The following is a 23,776-nucleotide window of genomic DNA, read 5'->3' on the forward strand; positions in this document are numbered from 1 at the left end:
TTCTAATATTGTCGATATGATTTGGTTTTGCCATCCATAATTCCTAAGATATGGCATCAGTATTTTACAACAGAGAGGCTTGAAGCCTATATTTGTGATGGCTGTTCTTTAAGGATACTTAAATCTATGTACTCCAGCAAGAAATAGTATTTCAATAGTAGCTCATCCTATAACTATAATTGTATAGCACTTCTGAGCTAATGAATTCAGGAATTCTTCTGTCAGAAGCATTCTTCTTGCTATCAGCTTAAAGCTCTTCCTGACTCTGCTCTTGAAACTACATGATCTGTTTTCTGCATTATCTACCCAACTGGCATAAATATTCAGATACCCTGTCACTTCGCTGCCAAACTCAAAAGGTACGTAACAACACAAGAAAGCCATAGGAGCAACAAGTATATTCATTTCTAGACTGTTACAACCACATCCTGGGTTGCTACAGCCAGATTCAGGGCTATTATCGGTACACAATAACCTCTACTGTTCAGAAGGGGACTTCCCCCCTTTTCTTTCCTCTTATGTTGACAATTTTCATTTGGTACCATGTCATTCCTAGACCAAGATGGTGTTGAAACAATCAGCTAGTAGCTATTCTTTGATGCAAGCAGTAATAGCAAAGAATTGTCTCTTAGCTTCACCACCTCAGAATTGTAACCTTTTTTGTTAGCAAAATTAACAGACATTAATTGATACATAAAGTTGGAATACTGTGAGCTTCTAGTACTTCATAAAGTAACAGAATGTCAATAATATATGAAAAATGCTACTGTATTGCAAATTGTATTAAAATACTGCTATTTAAATGTAATAACAGATTTTACAATCTGTTTGCAAAGCCCTATGGTCTTTCAATATTCTTCAGTCCTATAAAAATTACTCTAACTACTGTATTGATTTGTGTGAGAAGAAACATGTGGTTAATGCCAACTGTTGTAATTAGAACAAAAAGATTTAAGCAGAAAGACAAGTCACTTACCTATAATTTCAAAACCATTACTTGATTTGGATGATCACAGATTCATAATAATTCTCTGTGATACTGAATATTTGCAGTTCATATGACTATTCTGCTGAAAGAATGGCTAGTCAGCACTTTCAAAAGTAAAGCTTGATTAGACCACCATTAGTAAATTTAGTTTTTCTGGGCCAGATTCACCCTTTTAATAGGATATAGCAAAGAAGTCATCCACTTTGTAAGAATACTTTGAAGTTCTGCTGATAAAAATAGAGAATATTAGTTACAGAAACTAAAAAAAAGAATACTAGATTAAAAAGCAAACAACATACGAAGACATATGCCTCCAAGCTGCCATCTGCTTTCATTTCCTCCTACTTATTTCTTGCTTTCCAACTACCTTCATATCCTCCAACTTTCAAATGCCTGCTTTTTAAGACAATCAAACTCTCCCTCCTTCTCTCCAAGTTTTTTTTTTTCTTTTTTTCTTATTTTTTCTTTTCATTGGGGCATGTTTATTTTACCTTACCCCCCCCACTCCCCATCATAACTTGTAACAATTTCTCCTATTTTGATACTGAATAACTTTTACTATGGAATATTAACTTACGCAGAATCAATTTTAACTCAGGAATAGCCTTGCACAAATTCATTTGCATATAGGTTATTGTATCTTTCATAAAACAAACACCAACCCAAGAACACCACACTTAACTACAAAACTTACATGCTATTATATGTTTACATGTACTATATACTTACATGTAATGTAATAAAGGCCTCTACTTTATTAGCTGCTTTCTGAAAAGAACCTCCTACAGTGTGAAGTCAGAACCCAAGACCTCCAAAGCACAAACCAGAAATTATACTAAAGCATTTTTAAGAAATCTACTTTAAGACCATACAATGTAATACAATCAAGAAGCACTTTTGCTTGAATAATTCCCCTGATACCTACCATTGAAATAGCACTCCAGCAAGTTGTTACACACCCTATGCCTTTAGAGGCATTGTCAATTATATTTTTACTCTCCTGTCTGTAAAAAACAGACAAAAAAACAGGGCACCCATTTGTGACAAAATAGTGTCAATATGGATGTATGAAAACATTTGCTTTATTTCCTCTGATTCTCTCTTCAAAGAAGCTAGAGTAAAACAAGGGATGGTTTTTTTTCAATAAATGAACTACAAGAACAGGTAAGGCAGTATCTGCAGGCAACAGAATTAAGAGGCAGTACTGCTTTCATGCATGTAGCTTGCATGTAAGATGTCCTATACTCCCTTAAAATTACCTGTCCTTGAAAATACAAACATGAGTAGTTTGTCTTTTCTGATGATCCACTAAAGCAGGAACAAGTGGCTCCTTGACTGAAGAGGCAGGTAACAGGCAAGGATGAACTGTACAAAGTAACCTTGCAACTCCCACACTGATAAATAAGCAACGGAGAAAAACAAATTATTTTTGTTTTCCCTTCAAAAATTCATTCTGTCATTGTAAGAAATTATTCTAGGCAATAGTTCTATGACTGGAAATACAGAAACATTTATTACTAGCCTTTATTTGTCACATCACACCAAAGATAAAAATTCTCATTGAAGATCAATGTTAAAACCCCTGCTTTTCAGGAGTAGGAATTTTCTAGTGGTGCACATGAGAGGAAGCCTTCCTAGAGCATCATTGCTTCAATTCCTTATATACCATGCCTTCAACACAAATGTAGAAATAAGAGGACTATTCCCACAAATGTATACATAACCTACTCTTGTAAACAGATTCTTTGTCATTTAATGCAGCTGGTCACCTTAGTTTCAGAGATGCAAATTCTCTTAAAGAGAAAAAAGTACCTTGCAGTTAAAAAAAAAAAAACCAAAACCCACCCTGCCTCCCATAGGTCAATTTCAAACTTTAAATTTTTGACAAAAGCTCAAAGATGGAGGGGACTTATTCATCTCAGGAATGGAAAGGATACTTTTCACAGGTTAAGATATCCTTTTGTACCTTCATCTGCTGCCGAAAGAGATATTATCCTCTCCTAAAAAAAAAGGAAAAAAATTTAGACATATCTTTAGATTGACTCAAATCCTGATTTTTAAAGCTAGAAGTCTGAAATCCCATCGTAGTATTTCATCATAATTCAGTCATCCAAAGCAAGGACCCTAGTCTCCTGGATTCTTTTCCTTTAGTTGATTGGCTGTTGAAGACAGAAGCTTGGTTTGTTGTGAGGACAATGCTCTTCTGTGACCCTTAGCTCAGAGGACTAATAGTTTGTGTGTCTGATGCTGGATAAGACTACAAACATGGAAAGAGCAGGTAAAACAGAAGAACACACTGTATTTCTTCAGATATCATTCTACTAATGTGAGACTTTGGGGACAAAACGTTTGTGATACTCCTTTCTGCAGTCCCCAAGTTATTCCCACCAATAACATGACTGTATCAAACAAAGCTAACTGTTGAGACAGCAGATCTTACCTTATAGGGAACAGAAATAGTTAACACAGTGATGGAAGTACAGTGAAGGCTGTTATGAACACTGAACAGCAGTTTTACTCCTGTCTTGGAGCCACATTAAGCTCAAGAGGAAAGGAGGCAGAAAGAGGCAAAAAAATATTATCAACTATTAAAAATTAAGACACAAACTTGTTCTGCTGCTGTTGTGCAAAGGCAAAGCTATAGCTGTTGTCGAAACTTGGTATTACATATGTGACCTACATAAAATGCCCAGAGGCAGCTGAAAAAGGTTTGGACAAAAATTTAACATGAGACTTCGAATAAGAGAACACAGGCATCTGAAGGATTTTATTCCAGTCAGTATAGAACTGTACCTTCTAACTCACGTTTTTATACAATAGATGACAAATCACTACTCAGACTAAAATATATAGCTGGTTTTCAAAGCATCTTTTCTATATTGATGAAATATCCAGAAGGTAAATTTTGACAATGGTTAAAAATGCATCGTATTGTGCATAGCATACAGTTCATTGGAATATAGCTCTCTGAACATGACTACGTTCCAGATGATTAAAGATTTCTTCTTCTGTTTCTGGAGTGAGCTGTATATTATCTTTGATTGGAGACAAGGGATCCGACTTTTTACAAGAAGGAAGTCTTTCATACTGCCTGCACAAAAAAAACCCAAAGACAAAACAAAACCAAAGAACGTTATGATATTGTATATTTCTAACCACAGACCTGTAAGAACATACGAGTTAAAACAAAGCAAGACCCCTCACCTAACTACCCACTCATCTATGAATAAACTCAAAATAAAAATTTGTGATGGGAAGTTTTAATTTCAATTACACTACAGCTGAACAACTTCACTGAAAGTGATTTCAACTGTTCCAGTTATCCTGTGACAGAATGATAGTTATTAGCTTTATATCTGAAAGACTGCAGTACCCCATCCTGCTCTGGGTTGTACATGCTTCCTTAACATTTAAGTCTTCTGAATAACTGTAGTTTCATATATAACCCCTGAGTCTTGACATTAGGACAGAACAGATTAGTGTCCCACGTGATTTATTTGCCATTAGGCAATATAATTCTTAAGATAAGGCTAATTTAGAAACATTTTAAAATCTGAAAAAACAATAAACAGAATAGTCAGAGCTAAGTAAGTCCTGGCAGTGAGAAAAACCTTTTTGTGAAATAAATTAAGAAAAGAATCCCCTAAAAGCTAATAAACAGGTACTTTATCTACATAGAAGTAATATATACAAAAATATATATCCCCAGTATATACCCAGAAGTTACAGACCAACCAGAACTGGATGGATAAAATGTGGATGTTGGGAGCTAAGTCTTGCAACCATCAGCAGAGAAAAAGGAACAGAGTGCCATCTAGGCTCACTCTGTTCTATTTGCTTGTATTCTGATAAATCAAAATATATGAATTTTCTCCCTGTGAACAATCCTGGTCAGACATTCCCAATTAGAGTTCAAGCAATACATACACAAACACTTCTACTTCCTCTTTGAAACTGTCATTCTTAACCCACACCAAGAGGATAATAAAAAGTAAGATTTCTAAAAATGTTAATACCACAAGTAATAGTTCCTAAACAGAAATCAGTTGTATGTTTATAATAGCCTACCATAAGGCCCAAGCTTACTAAAATATATCATCTGACTTATCAAATGCTCACCAGTCTTATATTTACTGCTCAGTGCAAAGAGAATACTTTAAGTCCTACTCACGTTTTGCTTCAGGTTAATGAGAATAATAATTTTATTTAAATAAGACTTATTTATTCAAGGTTAAGATTGCTACTTGGAGCTGGGAAAGCTTTGCCATCAAGATTTTTTTACCTGAGCCATGGAAACAGCATAAGTTAGAATACCTACACTCTTTTTTTTAAAATAATCATTGTCCTTCAAGTTCAAACCTTGAAGATATTTGCAGAAACTTCAAGTTAGCCAACTCATCTGCTCAAGGGAAAACAATAGCATTTCATAATGTGCAAAAATGTCTCTTGTAACCAGAGACTTCAGCTAACAGAAATATTCCATCAGTTCACCATCATCTTGAAAGCAGAAGAGTTCTGACAATCAGCCATCTCAAAATGTAAGAGGCACATAAAGTTAAATAGAAACAACCTTGCATTCAATTAAGTCTGGCAACTTTTACGCCGCTTTTTCACTTACACTAAGAAAAGTCTTTTGATATTTCTTGTCAAACAATGGTAATAATTTTCATATAAATTATGTTAACCTAAATGCACTACTTCAATAAATGAATTTTAACTGAGAGCTCTTCCTGATTAGAAAGAAAAAAGAGCATATTTACCACAAATCATACTTCATGGTTATATCAAGCTTAGGAAACTAAAATTGTATATAGAAAATATCTATCTTAAGCTATTATTTTTATTGAATTGTGTGGAGGAGACATGTAGAGTCTGCTTTGAAAATTGTTTCTTTGGGGAAAAAAGTATACGGGGTGCTAAATAAAGGGTTAACGCAACTCACCTTTTAAATTGGAAGTTTTTCCGGAGTTCACTAATGGTGGCTTGCAGTCCCAGCTTATTTTCAGCATCACAGTGATTTCTCTTCTGCACAGGTGACAGTTTCCTGCTTAGTCCGCTTACTTTAGCTGGTATCAATGGCTTGAGCTTTGTTACAATACGCGACCCCATACAACTGGATTTATGTAAACCAGGAACCTGTGAGATTTTAATATTACAGCATAAATGGTTAAAATGACAACCTGTAAGCAACAGATACTATGCTGCAAAGCTTATAATAAAAAAAATAAAGTGCTTTACATGGTGTTGAGATAACACAATCTGAATTGCCACAACAAAGTATATTTAGATAGCTTCTATAATCTAAAAAGTGTCATCTCAAAAACATTAGACAATGCAGCTGTAAGACCTGGCAAACCAGTCTTTGTATTCCAAGAGGCTGAGAATATACATTTCTTTTCAATGCAGTTTTTAAGGTCTATTGAATATTTATTTTCTCATCCATTTACATAAGAGCACAACAAAAACTCTTCCATGTCAGTTTTCAGAATTTTAAGAGAAGCTACTCTCTGGTATCACTTTCTGATACCTATAACTCCATTTTTCGTGAAATTTAAGCAGATACCAGTATGATTACCCCAAGGATCATTAGACTTCTAGTTGGACCTTCTTATCTAGTTTCTGTACCTGGAACTCAAAACAGCTGTTCTTGGCCAGAATCTCTCTCTCAAATGCAACCAGTCCTAAGTTTGAACATATCAATTAAAAAAATACATGGCTTCATTACATAATTTATTCCAGCTATTCACCACCCCTATTGTTAAAAAAAGTGTGCCTCATTTTCAACTCACTATTTTCCAAGCACTGAATCTGTTTCTTCATTTTTACAAGTACATGAAACTCATTTTGACATGACTTAATTCCTATAATTATGCCATTCAGTGTCATTTTTACATTTCACATCCTCATCTCTAACCACAACCTCTCATATTCCTGTCATTTTTCTGGGGTCAATATCAGGCTGACTGGCTGATAGCTGCTCAGACTGCTGCTATCATGCTTTCTAATACTGATATAACATTGTTGATCATTTTTGCCTTCTCGAACTTCATGCACAAGTAGTAATGAGTTTATTTTAACAACAGAAGAAACACACTGAAGCCCAATCTGCAGGGTCTTTTTCTTCTGAGTAGCTTACTGCATTTCTTAAATTAAAAGTTATACCTATTGCTATCTATTTAATCATTCTCTTCCCATTTGTACTATATATGCATGATCATAGCACAATGATTACATACATGTAAAGTGCTTTTAGACAAAGTGAAAACTTTCTTTACCAAATAAGTTCACAAGTGGCAAAAGGCCACAAATGGCTTATTCATATTTTCCATCATTTTCTTGCGTCTCACATACACTTATAATTTTCCCCAATTTTTTGGGGAAGTAGCCATTTGGAAGCACTAGAACGTTTTACTGTTTGATCCATTCTGCCACTTCATTGTAGAATATGAGCTACTCACAATTACCAGCTTCTAAGTGATCACTCACTTCTAGCCTGCTATTTTAAGCTTTTGTCTGTCATTACAAGGACCAAAATATAACTATCAAAATACAATACCTGCAGAAGAGATGGTGACTGTCTACAGTTGTAGGAAGTTCTTATTTTACAGTTGGTCACATAAGATTAGTTTGGGACACCTAGGTTGTAAATAATGCTCATAATTCCCATTTAGATAATGTTAAGAATAAAGCATTTTGCTCTAAATGAATCATCCTTTCTGTTTTGCTGGATCATCTTTAGAAGATGGCACAGCTCTGCCTACTTCACGTGTTTCACTTAACAAACGCAAATAGCTCTTCCTCATCCAAGTATTTGCTATTGATCACCTAACAGTTTTTTTCTTAAAACAAAAGATGTTGGCAGCCTTCCCTTCAGAGAGAACTCATACTTCAGTTCTTTCCAGAATGACACTGCATTTTGTCATCCCACCACCACACACACTTGTTATACAGTTTTTATTGAAGTGACATTGTTTCTACTTGAATCGACTAAGCAGATCTCGGAATCCCAAATAAATTTTGGAAAAAAAGTTTAAAATGTAGGCTAAAAACTGTAACAGGAATACTAGCAAGAATAAAAATAAAATCCTAAAACTCCCTGCTTTATAGCATTTTGCTGTATATCTATCACCTGAACCATTTTGCAACATGTGTGAAGTCACCTGTAATCCTACATTTATTTCTTTGTGGTACTGAATTACATCAGTTATAACTTAACTAACCCAAAAGTAGGCAAAGCTGCATGTTGAACACCCACTAAGAAACTTAAAACCAGAGTAGATTGCTCTTTTCTTTTGTCAATATTAGCCTCTGCTGAGCTCATAGCGGTTGTAGAAAATAATTAGCAGTAAAAACCACAGCTGGAATACTATCACAGAAAAAACTACAAGGTCCTAGAGAGTTCACTATCTTATAGGCATCTGTTAGAGAAAAGCTTCTATTAGTTTTGATACTGGAATTGACTTAGCTAGACATTTCATATTTTGGATTGGAACCACGATTGGAGTTGACAACTTCCCCAGATTGCCTCCCCCAATTCTTAAATTTCTCTACAGATCAGCTATATTATTCAGAATACAAAAATCAGAATAATTTATGTTTTAAGTGGTTGACTGGTTTCTCCCTAAATCGGAAACTCAGTATTCCCTTCGGTGTCTTTTATTGTACTTAACACCAGCAAAGATTATCCTTATTTTATACTTGCAGTAAACAATCCTAAGGGAAAACTGAGCCAAAAGTGGTGCTCCTTATCTCTACCTCCCCCCTCTTCAATTCTGGCTTCAATTCTTCAGTGGTCTCACTGGTGCTATGACTCACGTGAGCCTGAGAGTCTGGGAGGGCCTGAGTTCCAGTATGATCAACCTTTTGGTTATTGTTATCAAGTCAGTTTTCAGCCAGGTCAGTTTTCTGGTCCAACTCGTAAGTATTACCAACACGTAAAGGAAGCAGAGGGAATGCATGGCCAAGGAAATAAGTGAGGGAAAACCTTATACTAGCTGCTTGCTTTAAACTAACCCTACTGTCCTCACAGATTTTCAGCAAATTCCTATTGTCTGAAGAGCTCCAAGCATCCTGAAAATTTGTTTATATATGAAGCTTATATTACCCAACTACTTCCATACTGTGTATTCCCCAGTATTTAGTATATTCATTCTCCCAATATACCTTTAAGGTGAGCAAAACATACTAAATGCATTCTGAAAAACAAAGTAATAAAATTCTGAACCCTAGGATGATTTCATTTCATTGCTCAGCCTTGTTGAGGAAAAGCAGGCAAAAATGTTAATCTAATGAAAAAGCATCAATTTTTGTAATCATTTGTTCCAGAATAAATTCCAGCTTAACACAAGTTACTAACAATAACCACAAGATGTCACTATTATACAAAACACACCCAATATTCTTGTTTAGCAGAGACAAGCTTGTGATTTTTAGCCTGTCTACGAGAAATAAGTTAGTAGGGTTGTACATGAGAGGATGAAAGTGTCTTCCTTTGACTTATGAATCTTTTGGCCAATTCTAATGAGAGTGCATAAGGACTCAGAGCACTTTTAGCTATTAAGGTCTTAGAAGTTTTGTAAACTAGACAAATCAGTAAAACTCTTAGAAATGTCACAAAGACAAGGGACAGTAGTTTATTCTCAGACATCTAAGAAACCACACAGAAGTCAAGTTATGGGTGCCCAACCAATACTGAAATAACTGAAATGTGGGCTCTGAAGGGAAGCTGACTGTTCTTCCATACTGATTAGTTAGTTAAAAACCTTGTTAGACACTAAAACAACTAAACAAGAAAGGTTGACTAAAACTTTCCAGATTTTGAAATTTAAACATGCTTTTTCTAGTTAAAGAGGAAGGAGACTGCTAAACTAGCAGATATATCAATACAAGCAATGAAGTGAGGTTGTATCTTGTGATTGTATCAGGATTATGAACAACTGCAATTTGTATCATAAAACCTGTGTATTTAGCATGCCTGAGGAAAATTAAGAAGTGGTTTTTTTGGCTTAGCTTGGCTTCTTATTTTATACTGAAGCATTTAAAATCCCCAAACAAGTTGCAGCTGTGATATCAATCATAGGTGGACTGGTTATAGTTCTTCTCATCTCTGATACAGATGAACAGGAGTATAGTTATCTCTTGCCAACATGTGCATTGCTTAAGATTTTTTTCATTAAAAGTTCTAGAATGAACTAGTAGAACGCAAAAAAATGATTTTCAAAGTTTAGTAGAGCTCATAGGAAAGTTAAAAGAATTCTTACCTTGGCCTTTATGATCATATTTTTTCTGTCAGTTTGAACAGCAGAAAATACTGGAGACTGAGTACATTGATCATCAGCCAGTTTTGAATTGGAGTCAGATTCCTTCATCAAGACAAAATTAATTTGGTTTTAAAACAGTTAGGTGGTTTGCGTTTTGTTAGGATTTTTTTTGTTTAGTTTTTGTTTGTTTGTTTTACACGTCTATTTTTATATCTACACATATGTACTTTATAAAGGTATGTTTTCAGCAATTCTAGGGAATTCTACAAAAACCTGGGCTTATTTTCAGCAAGCAACACTATAGTGACACACATGCTTTCCAAAAGGACTTCTTTAGGGACTAACAAAAGCAGAGAGCAAAAGCTAGCCTACCAGGTTTTTTTATAACGCACCGCAGTGATAGCAGTGGAAAGACTGAAGACAAACAAAAACCTCTCAGAACAGACTTGATTTAAGCTAGTAAGTCAACCCATTCTACACAACTACACATTAAGCATTGACAAGTTTTGTCAGCACAAGCTACGTAATCTCCAGGGTATCATTTTGAAGAGAAGACTTTGCTGCCTAATTTCTTTTATAATTTAAAGTGAAAGCAAATGCTGAAACAATGTCTAGTTTTCTTACTTCTGCATCTGAACTGTTGTTAGACACTTGCAGTATTTCTGAAGACTCCAGACTGCATTCTGTTGGCTCACAAGACCTTTGAGACTGTGATGACTGTTTCAGTTTTGTTAAAGGGGAGGATTCTTCCTCCAATTCGCCATGCACTGCTCCGCTGTCTGTTTGTACCCCATTAATCTGATCTTCCTGGGATACCATGCAGTTGCTTCTCTGTTGGTGAAACTGCTGTGAAAATACAGTATGAGATGGACCAGGATTTCCTGAATTATTTACGAGGCTGCTAAACCACCGGAAGCAGTTTTTCTGCGTTTCTCCAGGAGGTGTAAAGATAGTCCTTGTTGATTTTTCAGTTTCTGAAAACTGAGAAACATCTTCTGCTACCTGTTTTACTTCCTGTTTCTGGCAATCCTGCTCAGCATCTTGAGTTAGATCACTATCATCCTTCTTTGCGCTACCATCAAACATAATTGCATCATTGCAGAAAAACCTAAAAAAGTGAAAAAAGGTGAAGGCAAGGGAGAAGAAAGTTACTGCAAATGAATATGTCATCTCCAAAATCCAACAGTTGTCTCTTATCCATCAATTTTAGTTTTGAAATACACTTGCAGACACAAATTATTTTGACAATGGGCAAAGTCTTAGTCCCTCAGGGAGGCATTTAACAGATAACAGTAAAAAAAAGGGAAAAGAAGCATCTGTAAACATGTCATTCATTGACTAAGATACTAATAAAGTTCTTCAACTGAAAAAGAGAAACAATTAGGAATCCTACAAAATTTAAGAATATATTCATTAATTATCATAGACCTAAACAGTAATGAAACACTTCAGCACTTCTTATCAAGGAAACTAGAACCTATCTAGTTCTTTTCCATGCTATAGCAGCAGCTCCTAAGAGCAAGTACACATCAGAGCTTTTTACGAAACTGAGCATTGCTTTAGAGAAGAACCTACCCTCACTGACAACTCTTAATATTTGATGCAACAAAACAAAACTTTCAGCTCAGGAAGGTGTGTATTAAACCTAAAAGCCATCAGTATTAAGACTGTTCCATAAAATTACACTGCTCAAAAATATTGTGTAATTTTTATCTTAAATAATTTGAATAAGAGACATAATTGTGATAATGCTTTGTAAAACCAATTCTGTATCTGTGGCCAAATGTGACCAAAAAACCCGTAACAAGTAGCCAATTAAAAAACCCTAACAAACCCAAAGTCTCTCTTCTCAAAGTGCTAGTGCAGAGATCAGGAGCATCAACTGGATGGGATAAGAAGAGGTATTTGTCCTACAGTATGACCAGGTTTGGCTTTACTGAAACAAACAAAAAACCCTGTCAACATAAGTCAATATATTTACTAACTGCTTACATACTTGGCACAAAGCAACTACTTTTTTTTTTTTTTGAGATATGTCATATGACCTTTACCTGGAAAAGAAATACAGCCAATTTCTAATTAATTTTGATACCTAGAGGCTAGACTGTATTGCATAGTCTCACAGTCTTCATTTCTGCAGTAAAAAATTGACATTATTTATCTATCTTTCTCACACATAGATAGCATGCCTGGCACAAAGGGTTCCCCATGTCAGCTCAGGACTACAGGTGCATTAATACAGTTGCATAAAAAAGTCTGAGGTAGCATTTTTCTCATTTTCAGTATTCAGGTTATTTCAGCAACCAGGACAGCAAATAGTATTTTGCTACTTATTAAAACGCGTGATGTAAGCATACCTGCTTCTTGTTCCTGGAACAATTACAGCATCCTTCTCTTTGTTTTTCCTTTGTAGAAAGGAAGCAAATTTATTTCTAACTCTGGGCAGGGAGTTAGAGCTTTCTTGAGTGACAGAATTCCCTGAAGAATCAAGGCATTGTATTGCTGAGATGCTTTTTTGTGCTTGATCATCACCATCACTCTCCTTCTTGAATTTTTTTGCTTTTGAAAATGAATATTGGTTCAACAGATCTCCATCTGAGATTTCTTCTAAATCTAAAGACAATTTAAGCATCACTGTAGAAGCATATTCTAGAATTAACCAGCTATGAGAGAATTGAGCATTACATATTTACTCTTAAGAGGCTTAAAAATTTTAGTAAGTTCTGGTAGGAACATCCTTGACATTACAATTTAGAAGTCTTTAACACAGCTGTTTTCTAGTACATAGCCTTAAAAGTAACTTTCTATGAAACAGTAGACAGAGTTGAAGGAAGAACAGCTGAAATGAAACATGATGTTTGTTTGTTTGGGTTTTTGTTTGTTTTTGTTTTTAAACACTTTGAAAGAAAAACTAAATTTGACTTAAAGGCAGGTTGCTAAACTAACTACAAGTTTTGATGACCCAGGGAGTAGGAAGATATCTGGAGTAACAAAGGCAAAAAAGGAGTGCTGGTAGCATAGTCAGAAAGCAAAGGAAGCAGAGGAAGAGAAAATACTTAACATATCGGATAGAGCACAATGGGAACAAAGAAGTGTCCCTTCTATTACAAGCCCACATAGGTGGTATAGAAGACAACATAGCACAGGTTTAGTAAAGAAAGTGAGGAAGTTGGAGTAAAGAATACCTATACAGGGAATACAGGCAGCACAGCATTAGAAGAGTGCAAAAAACATTCTTCAAATTTTCTGTCTGGTCAAATATCAACTCTAGGAAAAAGGCTATTTTCATTTCTTTTCTTCACAAGCCATTATAAGATGGAAATTAAACCCAAAAATATCTAAAACCAGAACAGATAGTATTAAACATGATCACTTAAAACTGAAAACAAGAAAGTTTTATAGCAAATTAAAGGAAGTTAAAATCAAGTGCTGCTGAAAGTTTGCTGCCACCCTTAATTGTTACATAGGCTTTAATATTATGGCTTGTTAGCCTTGCAGCTTGTTGAAAACGGAATATAGACGAAAGTTAGAGTTAGGCCCCCAAAATCTCATGCCATCAAGTGTAAGATAAAATCATTTATTTCCCCACAACCTTCTACGGTTATTCATATACTTATTTTAATAAAAACATACCACTCCTTGGCCTTTTGGCCAAGAGCTCTTTGCCTGGAAATTTTAGTCCTTTAACACTAATTATCTTCTCCATGCCTTTGGTTGTTGGTTTCTCTACTAAATGCACTTTATGAGGAACAGTATCTGCATTAGGGCCAAGCTTGTAGTCTCTGCTCCAAATGCTATTTACATGATTAGCATGTCTGTCATTCCAGCCACAACTTCTCTGCTGCACAGGCTACAAGAAAAAAAATTAAAAAACCAAAACATAGGTTTATGATTTTGCCTTCTACATATGATTTCCTGATTTAACATATAAGGACATTTTGACACTCTACACAAACATTGTCTTTTTTTGTTCCCACATTTCTCTCAGTTTTCATACAAATTCTTTTTCTTTTGTGCTGCCATGACTTCTTCATTCCAATATGGCACAAGTGAATAACTGCTTATCTCAGACAAAATTAAAAGTTTAAATTTCATTTCTATTCTGAAAACCTGATTTGGGAAAATATTTTCCTCAGATTTATATACTTGGAAGAAATCGAAATCTCTTTGAGAATGTTCTTTTTAAATCAGTTACTTCTGTCAATAGTATTAAGGACTTACCAAAAAAGCCTGAAAGTAAAACAAACATTAAAGTAATGAAAAGTAAGATTTTACCTGTACAAAGAATGAGAAATATGCATGTGGGAGCATACAGTTTCTGTAATAGCAGAATAGCTTTCACTGCCAAGTCAGTTGCAGATAACATTCAATCATATTCTTCCTTAAATGTACAAACCCACATCAAAATCTTAATATATAACATCAGAACAAAGATGTTACCTGTGCAGTGTCAGGGTTATAATTATCAATTTGTTCCATTGTATCGATATCAATGTTGCCGATGGCAATTTGAAAAGCTGTACCATCACCAAAATGTCTGTTCCCATCATGTTAAGGGAAAATATCTGAATATTACATTAAATTTCAAGAACCATAGCATGAAAGTTAAACTAGCTGTTTCCCATTTTTGTGCTAAAAAGCATTGCTAGAATATTAACCAAAAGCATTAATACTACTACTCATGGCTCAATCTGATGCAACAGCAACTGTAATAGACCTGCAGTGCTTGGCAAATCACAAAAGTCAAAAGGAAAACCTTTACTCATCATCAGTAAAGTTACCATCTTCCTTGTAATTTCTGGAAATGCCAGAGATTAGGTGGCTTGAAGAACATACAAAGCTAGTAACTACTTCAACAATCCCCTCTTTCTTCATTTTCCTAATCTTCCATGCTGAAACTTATGCTGCACAAATGTGGCAAAATGCTACTTGCTGTGTAAGGAAGAGATACCTGGTAAAACAGGATACGCTTAGATTAGGGAACGAGTTGAACACGGATTACAAGAATTAAGATGGCAGAGATTATAACACAGTTAACACAGGCAGAAAATTAAAGACAGTCATAAAGTGACTCAAACAGTTTAAACATAACCTGTATTTAATGAGTTGTTTTCTAAAAAGAAAAGAGATTAATAACTTCTGCCTAAAAAGATATGGTAATGATAGATCACTCAGTTACCCCCTGTAGTTTTTTATTAATTAAAATCAGAGCAAAAGCAAACTTTCTAAGATTGCAGAAAAGCCAGGCTTTAGTCAACAGCAGAGTTGCAATGAAAAATGTAAGTACACCACACATGCAATGAAAAGTATAAGACACCACATCTGCTCACCCTTATTTCCCCACTCTGCTGTTTCAACACAAAGGATACCGTCCTGCATAAATTAGTGTTTCTGGATCAATATCATCCCCATATGCATTCAGAGGAACTAATTTTCTGTTGACAGGATCAAAAACTAACTGATAAAGGAATGTATTATTGGCTCGTGTAAAACCCTGTATGTATTCTTCCGGTACTGTTATATTCATCTTCAAGTACTGCCCCATTTTCTTAATAACCTGTCAAGAAAAAAAACAAAAACGCTTAAGTGTTTCATTTAAACAGGTTACACAAAAGGTTAAATACATTTCAATTATTAAGTATCTTTGCTTGTAATTAAATGTAGAATGTGTGTCCTGTTACAACAAGCAGATTCAACTTAAACAGGGGAAGGAAAAAAGAAGTTTTGTACGTTATTTTCCCACTCTCAAGTTGTTTACAATCACACAAATAACACAAACTCATTATAAATACTTTTTGTCCACTAAATAAAAACAAAATCTGAATAGAAATACAGAGCATCTCCTTAAGGTATATTTGTTAAAATGAATACATATCAAATTTTATCATTCATATTATCAGAAAACATAAGCAATATGTGGGTGTTTTTAGAATAGAAAAAAGCGAAACTAATCAGATTCCCCCCCCCCTGCCCCCATCATTTCTCATCACAGAAGACTACATATTGATCTGGTAGCTCCTCCTATATATTGTTACTGCACCACTCTAAAAGAAGTTCCTAATAATTCATTGACCTCTACATTTTCCAGTTTCACAGAAGGCAGATTATGTTCTTTTGATCAAGTTTATCATACTGCTAGAGGCAAGAGTTTCTCCTCCTCTCCAAATAAAACATCAGCTGTGTTTTGGCCATGCATCCTAAGTACAGGCAAATTCACTCACCTCATTAAGAAGTAAGACTTTGAACAGGCACTGTTAGACTACTTTGTATCTTTTGACTTACTCATGACTTTCCAACACTGTTGGAAAATAGCAGTGATGAATCACATGACAAATTACTAAGTGAAAAGTTTTTCAAATTATTAAATCCTGACATTTTGCTCAAAAAGAGATACATTAAAGGACATGATTCGTATGGGAAAAGTTCAAAGTTCCCTTTTTACTTCCACAGAAGCCAAGAAAACAGTTGGCTTTGATGCCTGCTCTACATAATACAAAACATTTTAAAACTAAAAATCATAGTTCTTTGTGTATAGCCTGTTTGAGGAAAAAAAAAAAAACACTAAAGCATAGAAGTAACTTAAGAAAGAAGATACAGTAAGTTAATTAGACTGCATATTTAAATGCTTTTCTGGATTAGATTTACCTGCCTCCAGGACAGCCACACAAGGTATTTTTCTTATTAGCTCTTAAAAACCTCTCTTCTCCCTTACTATCTACACAAATGTTACTCCCACTCTCTAAGCCTCTGTATTTCCTAACACTAGATTTGTTTTCATTTCACACATTGAATAAGACAACACACAACCTACCTTATTTTTTGTTTCACACCATACCAAACTTCTCTTCCATGATGTTTTTAATATAGTAATGTCTGTAACCATATGTATGTAATTAAATGCCAAAAGGGAATCAAATAAGATTCCCAGTGCCTGCCCCTCACCCACACAGATAGAAGTGTGCTTATGCAAGTGTAACAGAGTTCAATTAGCAGTTCTAATAATTAATCTGCAAAACCAGAAGAACATGTAATGAGGGGAAAAAAAAATCCAGAGCCTTACAAAAAAATTAAGTCTCTCCTCAAGTAGAATATGCCCTTGAAGGATCAGAATAATTCTTTAAGTTTACTTTGGTATATTTCATTAAATATATAATAGCTTTAACATTTGAGTAAGTTTAGCTCAGCATCTTTCTAAAGCACAGATAAAAACATACTTCTTTTAGCACTCTCAAAACAGAGGAAGTCAAGAACCCTTCATATTTTCAGTTCAGTGTTAATTTCATATGTACTGATATAGGCCTAAGAAGCCAATGCACAAAGCAAAACCAGGTTTACCTTTATAATATCTGGGTTGTTGGCTAATTTTAGTAACTTGCATGCTTTAGCTAACCCAATTCCATGAATTGACGAGAGGTAGTCACAACCAGAAAGAATACACATGTAGCGGAATTTCTCTTCTGTAAATACATTTCCAAGCTGCTTGCAGTTTCCTAGTCGAGCTTGATCTATCTCTAGTCCATTTCCAAACTTGTCAATTTTCAGAAATACCTGGAAGTCAAGAGGAAGTGAAAACAATAATTTTCACCCATATAAGCTAGTTTGTTGCACTTCGTGGAAACAGAGACTGAGTGCTATTCTCAGTTTCCCCCATTTACTGTAGCAGAGTAAATCCAGACATCAAACACATTTGGCAACTTCAAACTGTTTTTTTAAGATATCAGCAAGAGGTAAAGGCTATTAGTATTTTCTTCCCTACCTTTTTGCATCCAAAAGCTAAAAGGTCAGAGTCTTCTGTAATTATAGCTTGAACCATTCCAGTCTTATTAAGATAAGCCAACTGAGCATCAGCTTCATAAGGAGCAACAATACAATCAACTCCCCGGGCTCGTGCAGCCTGTACATAAACAAGAAGCATACAAGCATTTTGCATGTAGACATCTGAAAGCGTAAGAACCTTTACCTTAAAAAACTGAAACCATGATCTTTTTAATCACACCCCCCCCCCCCATTAAAGCCCTATATTTCGTATTCAAAACTCAAGTTTCAAGCACTTTAGACCTATATAGACTAGTTTACAAAAACAACCTTTCCTGTGTTGGCCTGTAACACTATGCTCACTGCATGTGACCACAGGGGCCAGCTTCAAACTCATGCAAGTTATATTCTGGACAAAGGAAAACAGCACTAGAACAAATGTAATACTATTCAGATAAAGATCCAATGACAGCAGTGGAAGGATAGCAAAAAGCTACTAGGAAGGTTTTTAAGCAGCCAGAATTTTTTCTGTAGTCTATTCTCAGGAACCAGCCAAGGCAGAAAAAAAAAATAAAAAAAAAAAATTGTGTTTAGTTTTTGTGCAGCAAAAGCAAAGCTGTTGTGTTAGAGTCAGTTCATAGCAGTAAGAAGAGATGTATTTCAATTGACATGTCATCATTATTTATACAACTTGGCATAATAAACTTGAAGTGAAGATAAAGTTTATTAACCTTGCCTAACATAATCCAATGTATACAAGACAATTAGAGGCTAAGAAGGGGGCTATATTTTTCTTGCCTACATAGAAGAGGTAATGATGTAGCCATATAAAAGCAGAGTAAGACGTACTACCTACTGTGTAGATTTTTTTTTTTTAAAACTGTTGGTATCAACAGCATTGACAACTTACTTTAATAACTTCATGAGCCATAACATGGGTAACGTTTACACTGCGCCCAAAACATTCCCTAGCTTCTGACAGTCTCCCTTCCTGCAACAATTGTTTCCCCTTCAGCAGACTGGCTTGACGCTTCCTGAAAGATAAGCAATAATATACACCAACCTCAGATTATTTTTCACTTAAAAGAACAAGTAGCAGAAAGGACTAAGAGACAGGTAGGAAAGGGGGGGGGGGATTGCTTTGCAGATGAACACTTCCTAAATTTGTGCTATTGCATAATTTTTTAAAACATAAGAATAACTAAGTCATTGTATTGTCAAGGATGATTAGATTGGCATGTTGCAATTTATAATGTTTTCTGAGAAAACAGCAACAACTCAGGAACTGAAATCAGCAGTGTAAAAGAAGAGATGCACCCACTCCCAGGTTGCAGTAAAATAGATTTAATGGAATATGGGAGTATCTGAGATTAGATACTTATTGGTTTAGAGGACAGAAAGCATTTACCTCATTTCAAATACCGGAAATTGTTCACTCCACACTGAAGGAAGCATGTGTCCCATGCAAATTTATAAATAAAAAACACTACTGAAAAATTCTCACTGCTTCAGTGAGAAGTCCCATAATATAGGGCCTGAAGCCAAACCTGAAACAAGTTTATCTGATTATTTGTAGAGAAAGATGAGGAAAGTGGTGTTATATTTAAATAAAATTATACTGGAAAGAAATATTTTTGTCCAGAGAATACAAGGGTGGGCAAACTAAAAGCCCTTAGTACATTACAGGAACTAATGCTCAGAGGTTTACTTCCTTCCTCTATAAAAATGCTTTCGTTTATGAAGTGCAATTCTATTTTTAGAATAAAACCTCTAAGAAGAGGTTTGTATGATTTTTAAATGTAAATTAAATGAAATAACACTACATTGCAGGGAAGTGTACCAGAGATAACTACCTAGCTGAAGTTTGAGGTTTTCCAACTTTGAAAATGAATTGTAGTGTTAAACATACTGCTTTGCTTGCAAATCAATACAGTTCAGTACTTACTCTCGTCGGGCCTTTTCCACTTCCTTCTTAGAAGGTAGGGTGCATCCATCAAATACCAAAATTGGTTTAATTCCAAATGAGAGGAGCATATCAACAAGTTTCATACAGAAAGCTACATAACTGTGTCAACAATAACAAAAGTAAGAAAAGAAAGATAAACTTTATTGTTAAGCACAAGTCTGTTACATATTTTCTATTTGCAGGAAAGGAGAACTGCAAGTTTAGGACTAACTATTTTTCAAGGATCTTAATGGGCCGTATATTTCCCCAGTATCACAAAAAGAGTAAGAACACTTGAATGCTGTTCTTTTTTTTAACAAGCAAAATGCTCCACCTCACAACTCAGAACTGGACCGACTGCTCTCTACTCCTACACAAAGTGAAATAAGAACTCAAGTACAATTCAGTTTGATTTTGCTACATTAGAATTCAACACTGCCAAAAACTTTGCTAGTCAAAACACAGATCACCTTTTTAGTTTCAGCAACTCAATTCATAATGGCCAGGACAACAGGAGTTAGGCAAGGACAGTTCATTATCTTTGCCCGAAGCCTTGTGAAAAGCAGACTAAATGCACTTTTGTAGAGTTCGAGGAGTGATGGGGTATTAAACCTCTCTTCATGGAACTATCCACTCTTCAGATAGTGGATACATCTATGTCCAAAGGATGGTCCAAAGGATACAGCTATGGACAGACATGCAAACATATCTTCCCATACTAAAAAATATAAGCACGGTACTGAAAATATTCCGAAAGACAGGAGAGTTCCCCAAACTGTACTAACAATGAGGATGGTGTAAGGACCAGGAGGCAACCCTCCATTGCTTTCCAAGCCCATCCCTTAGTAAAATATTTGTAGGATATTCCAAACTTTATGTATTCCCTTGGACCTCTGATCTCCTTACCTGTTATTTCTACAGATCTGTATGAGATCATTTCATCAGCAGCACAGAACTAAAATCTAACAGCTGCTGTAAACACTAAATGCATTACAATGATCCTCGGTGAAAAGAAAAAAAAATATTCAAGTTTGCTTTTTCTTTTAGAGTCACTGTTTAAAACAGCAAGAGCAACCTTTCCAGCAGGGGACAGGGAGAGGAGGGAGGGTGAGACTTAGGAGCACTTAGAATCTAAGGATATCAGCACTGAAGAAACTGGATTTAGAACTACAAAAAATAAACTGAGAAATAACTATGATTTTTGAAAGACAGGAGCAAATAGGATTGTAGCTATATAATACCTCAATTCAGATTAATTTTAAAGTGTGAAAGGACTCTCCATACTATAGTTAAAAGTGCCAGTCTAAGATCACTGATCATCTGTGCATGGAAATAAGATTTGGTCATAGAATATTCATGTAGTTAATTTCAACCATTCCAAAGTTTCCTATGACTATTAATGTCAGTAAATTTCTTGCTCAGCTGAAGTGTATCCTGTTCTCAGGACTCTGAGGGATCTCCACTACCTTCAAAGGCAGGTAGCAAGGTTGGATGAAACTCTACAGTTCTTCATATCAACAGAAGCAGGAGTTAAAGGTTTGAACCCATTTGCAAACCACCAACTCTTTCTTGCCTCCAATCAAACATTTAATCAAAATTTCATAAGTGAAGCTTGATCTAGACTGATCAGTGTAGCTTTATTTCTGAAAAGATAAAGATTAATCTTCCATTAAAACTATATTCCATCTAAAACAAGAGTTCAACCCAGTTTTCCAGAGATGGGCAGGACCTTATGCAAATCTGATCTAAGCTCTGTTTTTTAGCTCAAGAAATGCCAAGCTAACAAAACTAATTTGTAAGAGGGCCAAGACCGAAACGTAACAAAGACTTACAGATCTGTTGGCTCTCCTCGGGCCAGCTTTTCAGCACAAGCATAGGCGCCTTTGTGCAGCCAACAGTAGGTGTCCACAGCTACCGTCTGCCCTTTGTATTTCTTCACGTGAGTAGGTTCAGCAGCCTCCTTGATAAATTGGAGTAGGCCCTGAATCCCCATGATGTCGCTTAAACTGCAGTCGGGAAAATGAAAAGCGCGAGCGCAAGCCTGAGTCTCGATCTTTGCACAAGGAACGTCAGATCAAGGCTGCAAACAAGGTGCTGGGCTGAACCAGACACGAGAGGTTCCTGCGAGTGCCACCACGCACCCTGGGCAGCCGAAGCTCCTTTCCGCCGTCCGAAGAGATGCAAAACCCTTAAGCCAGCGGTGCGCGCAGCCCACGGGGACGTGGGTCCCCGCCGCCGGCGGGGCCGCAGGCGCCTGGGGGGTGGGGGGGGGGGTGTCAGCAGGCCCCGCGCACGCTCCCCGAGAGACAGCGGGGCCGGGAGGGGGGCACAAGGAGCGCCAGGCACGGCCCCCTTCCCCCGCTTCGGTCAGGGGCTCAGAGGCCGGCGGGGCCTCCCCGCGCCGTCCCTCACGGCCTCCCCCTGAGGGGCACGCACGTACCGACACCGGGAACGGAACCTGCCCGGGGGCGAGAGGGTCTAAGGCAGCTCTCCCGCCTCGGGGCCGCCTCCCCCATGGCGCCGCCGGCGCCTCCGCCTCGGGGCGGGCCGCCACCGGCCGGCTCGGGGGCTGAGAGAGGGGCTGAGGGGGGACGCGATCACCAACCGCCGCGGAGCGCCGCGCGCCAGTACCTCACACGGCGGGGAGGAAGGGGAGGCCCGCGCGCCGGCCGGCCCCCGCCCGCTCCGCTCCGCTCCGCTCCGCTCTGCTCGGCCGTAGCGCGCGGCAGCCGCTCCGAGCTTTCAAGCAGCGCGCGCTCAGGGCACTGGCCCCGCCCCCCCCGGCGGGGGACTACAGGACCCGGCATGCTCCGCGCGGGGCGGGGAGGCCGTTTGGGCGCGAACTCCACCCCCGTGAGGCGGCCCCGCCCCGCCCGTCCCGTCCCGTCCCGTCCCGTCCCGTCCCGTCCCTCGGGTTCGCCGTGTCCCCGGGGTCGGCGTTCGGCTCCCCGGGCAAACGGACGGGGAGATCCTGGTCGTTCGGGGCTCGCTCTCGTGTTGGGTACCGGGAGTTTTACCGGATCCTGCTCTTCCGTTTGAAACCGAGCTTGACAGATCGGGGTGTAAGGAGGGAGTGTTCGTGGGACGAGTGCTGGGGAAGGGGGTTCTGAGGGGGCGTGACGTTAAAGGGTAAACCATGACATTCGCTGCTGGCAGAGGACGCGCAGCCAATTCCAGCATCTGCAAAAATACCAAAATGCATCTACTACACTGAAATGGATTCGGTGCCGTAGAGTTGCGTCAGCACGGCCCGTGCCAAATTCAGTACGGCTGTCTGTCAGCAGAGAGTAGAAAAAGGGAAAACATTGCTTCCTTACGTTGTGACCTACTCAGCTGTGTTTGAAAGCTTAGTGTTGGCAATACTTCCTAATGCAAATTTTTTATAACCACTAAGTCGCTAGTGGAGAAAATTATGGTCAACATCCCGGAAAGACTGTGTCGTCATAGTATTCAGCCTTTATTTTCAGGTCTTTCTTCTTGTCCTTGCTGTCTTGTCACATCTGTACCCTGGTATATAGAAAGGTTTTTCAGGTAGTTATCAACTAAAAAAACCCAACAAAACCAGCAGAGAAACCACCGTAGGAGAAAGCATGTATTCGTGTCTTGCTTTGTTACAATATTTATATGTAAAGAAGCTAAACACCAGTAAGTAAAAGTTACTTGTCTAAGTAGAGATATGAATAAGGAACTTAAATACAGTAACCATCAGTTTGTACTGTTGCTGTAACCTGTATTCCGAATGAGTCATTCTGAGATGACAGTCATACTGAACAGTCCATTTCTGACAATGTTCTTCACTGTGATTGCCCCAGATCGGTTCAATTACAG

The 23,776-nt window shown here is 37.2% G+C and overlaps 1 protein-coding gene across 1 annotated transcript; it reads right to left on the reverse strand.

Moving 5' to 3' along the window:
- Positions 1-2,457: 2,457 nt before the first annotated feature.
- Positions 2,458-22,541, reverse strand: EXO1 (exonuclease 1). Its single transcript, XM_069800641.1, has 14 exons — positions 22,389-22,541; positions 21,781-21,954; positions 19,949-20,068; positions 18,914-19,037; positions 18,005-18,142; positions 17,584-17,796; positions 15,618-15,805; positions 14,689-14,785; positions 13,882-14,098; positions 12,606-12,861; positions 10,873-11,356; positions 10,249-10,350; positions 5,931-6,124; positions 2,458-4,079 (listed from the first exon to the last, which is right to left on the reverse strand). Exons 2-14 carry the CDS (start codon positions 21,939-21,941, stop codon positions 3,938-3,940), a joined length of 2,436 nt encoding a protein of 811 aa, XP_069656742.1. The 5' UTR covers positions 21,942-21,954; positions 22,389-22,541; the 3' UTR covers positions 2,458-3,937.
- Between the last annotated feature and the right edge of the window lie 1,235 nt (positions 22,542-23,776).

The sequence above is a fragment of the Haliaeetus albicilla genome, chromosome 13 (assembly GCF_947461875.1).
Source record: "Haliaeetus albicilla chromosome 13, bHalAlb1.1, whole genome shotgun sequence".
NCBI classification, from domain to species: Eukaryota; Metazoa; Chordata; class Aves; order Accipitriformes; family Accipitridae; genus Haliaeetus; species Haliaeetus albicilla.

What these genes read in the sequence shown, in the direction of transcription:
- EXO1 (XM_069800641.1), bottom strand. Translation starts at nt 21,941, where the DNA reads ATGGGGATTCAGGGCCTACTCCAATTTATCAAGGAGGCTGCTGAACCT. An exon ending in ACAACCCAGATATTATAAAG is followed by an intron (nt 15,806 to 17,583) that starts GTAAACCTGGTT and finishes TTTTCTTGACAG; the next exon opens with GTTATTAAGAAAATGGGGCA. An exon ending in AAAAACTTCCAATTTAAAAG is followed by an intron (nt 4,080 to 5,930) that starts GTGAGTTGCGTT and finishes TTTTTTGTGCAG; the next exon opens with GCAGTATGAAAGACTTCCTT.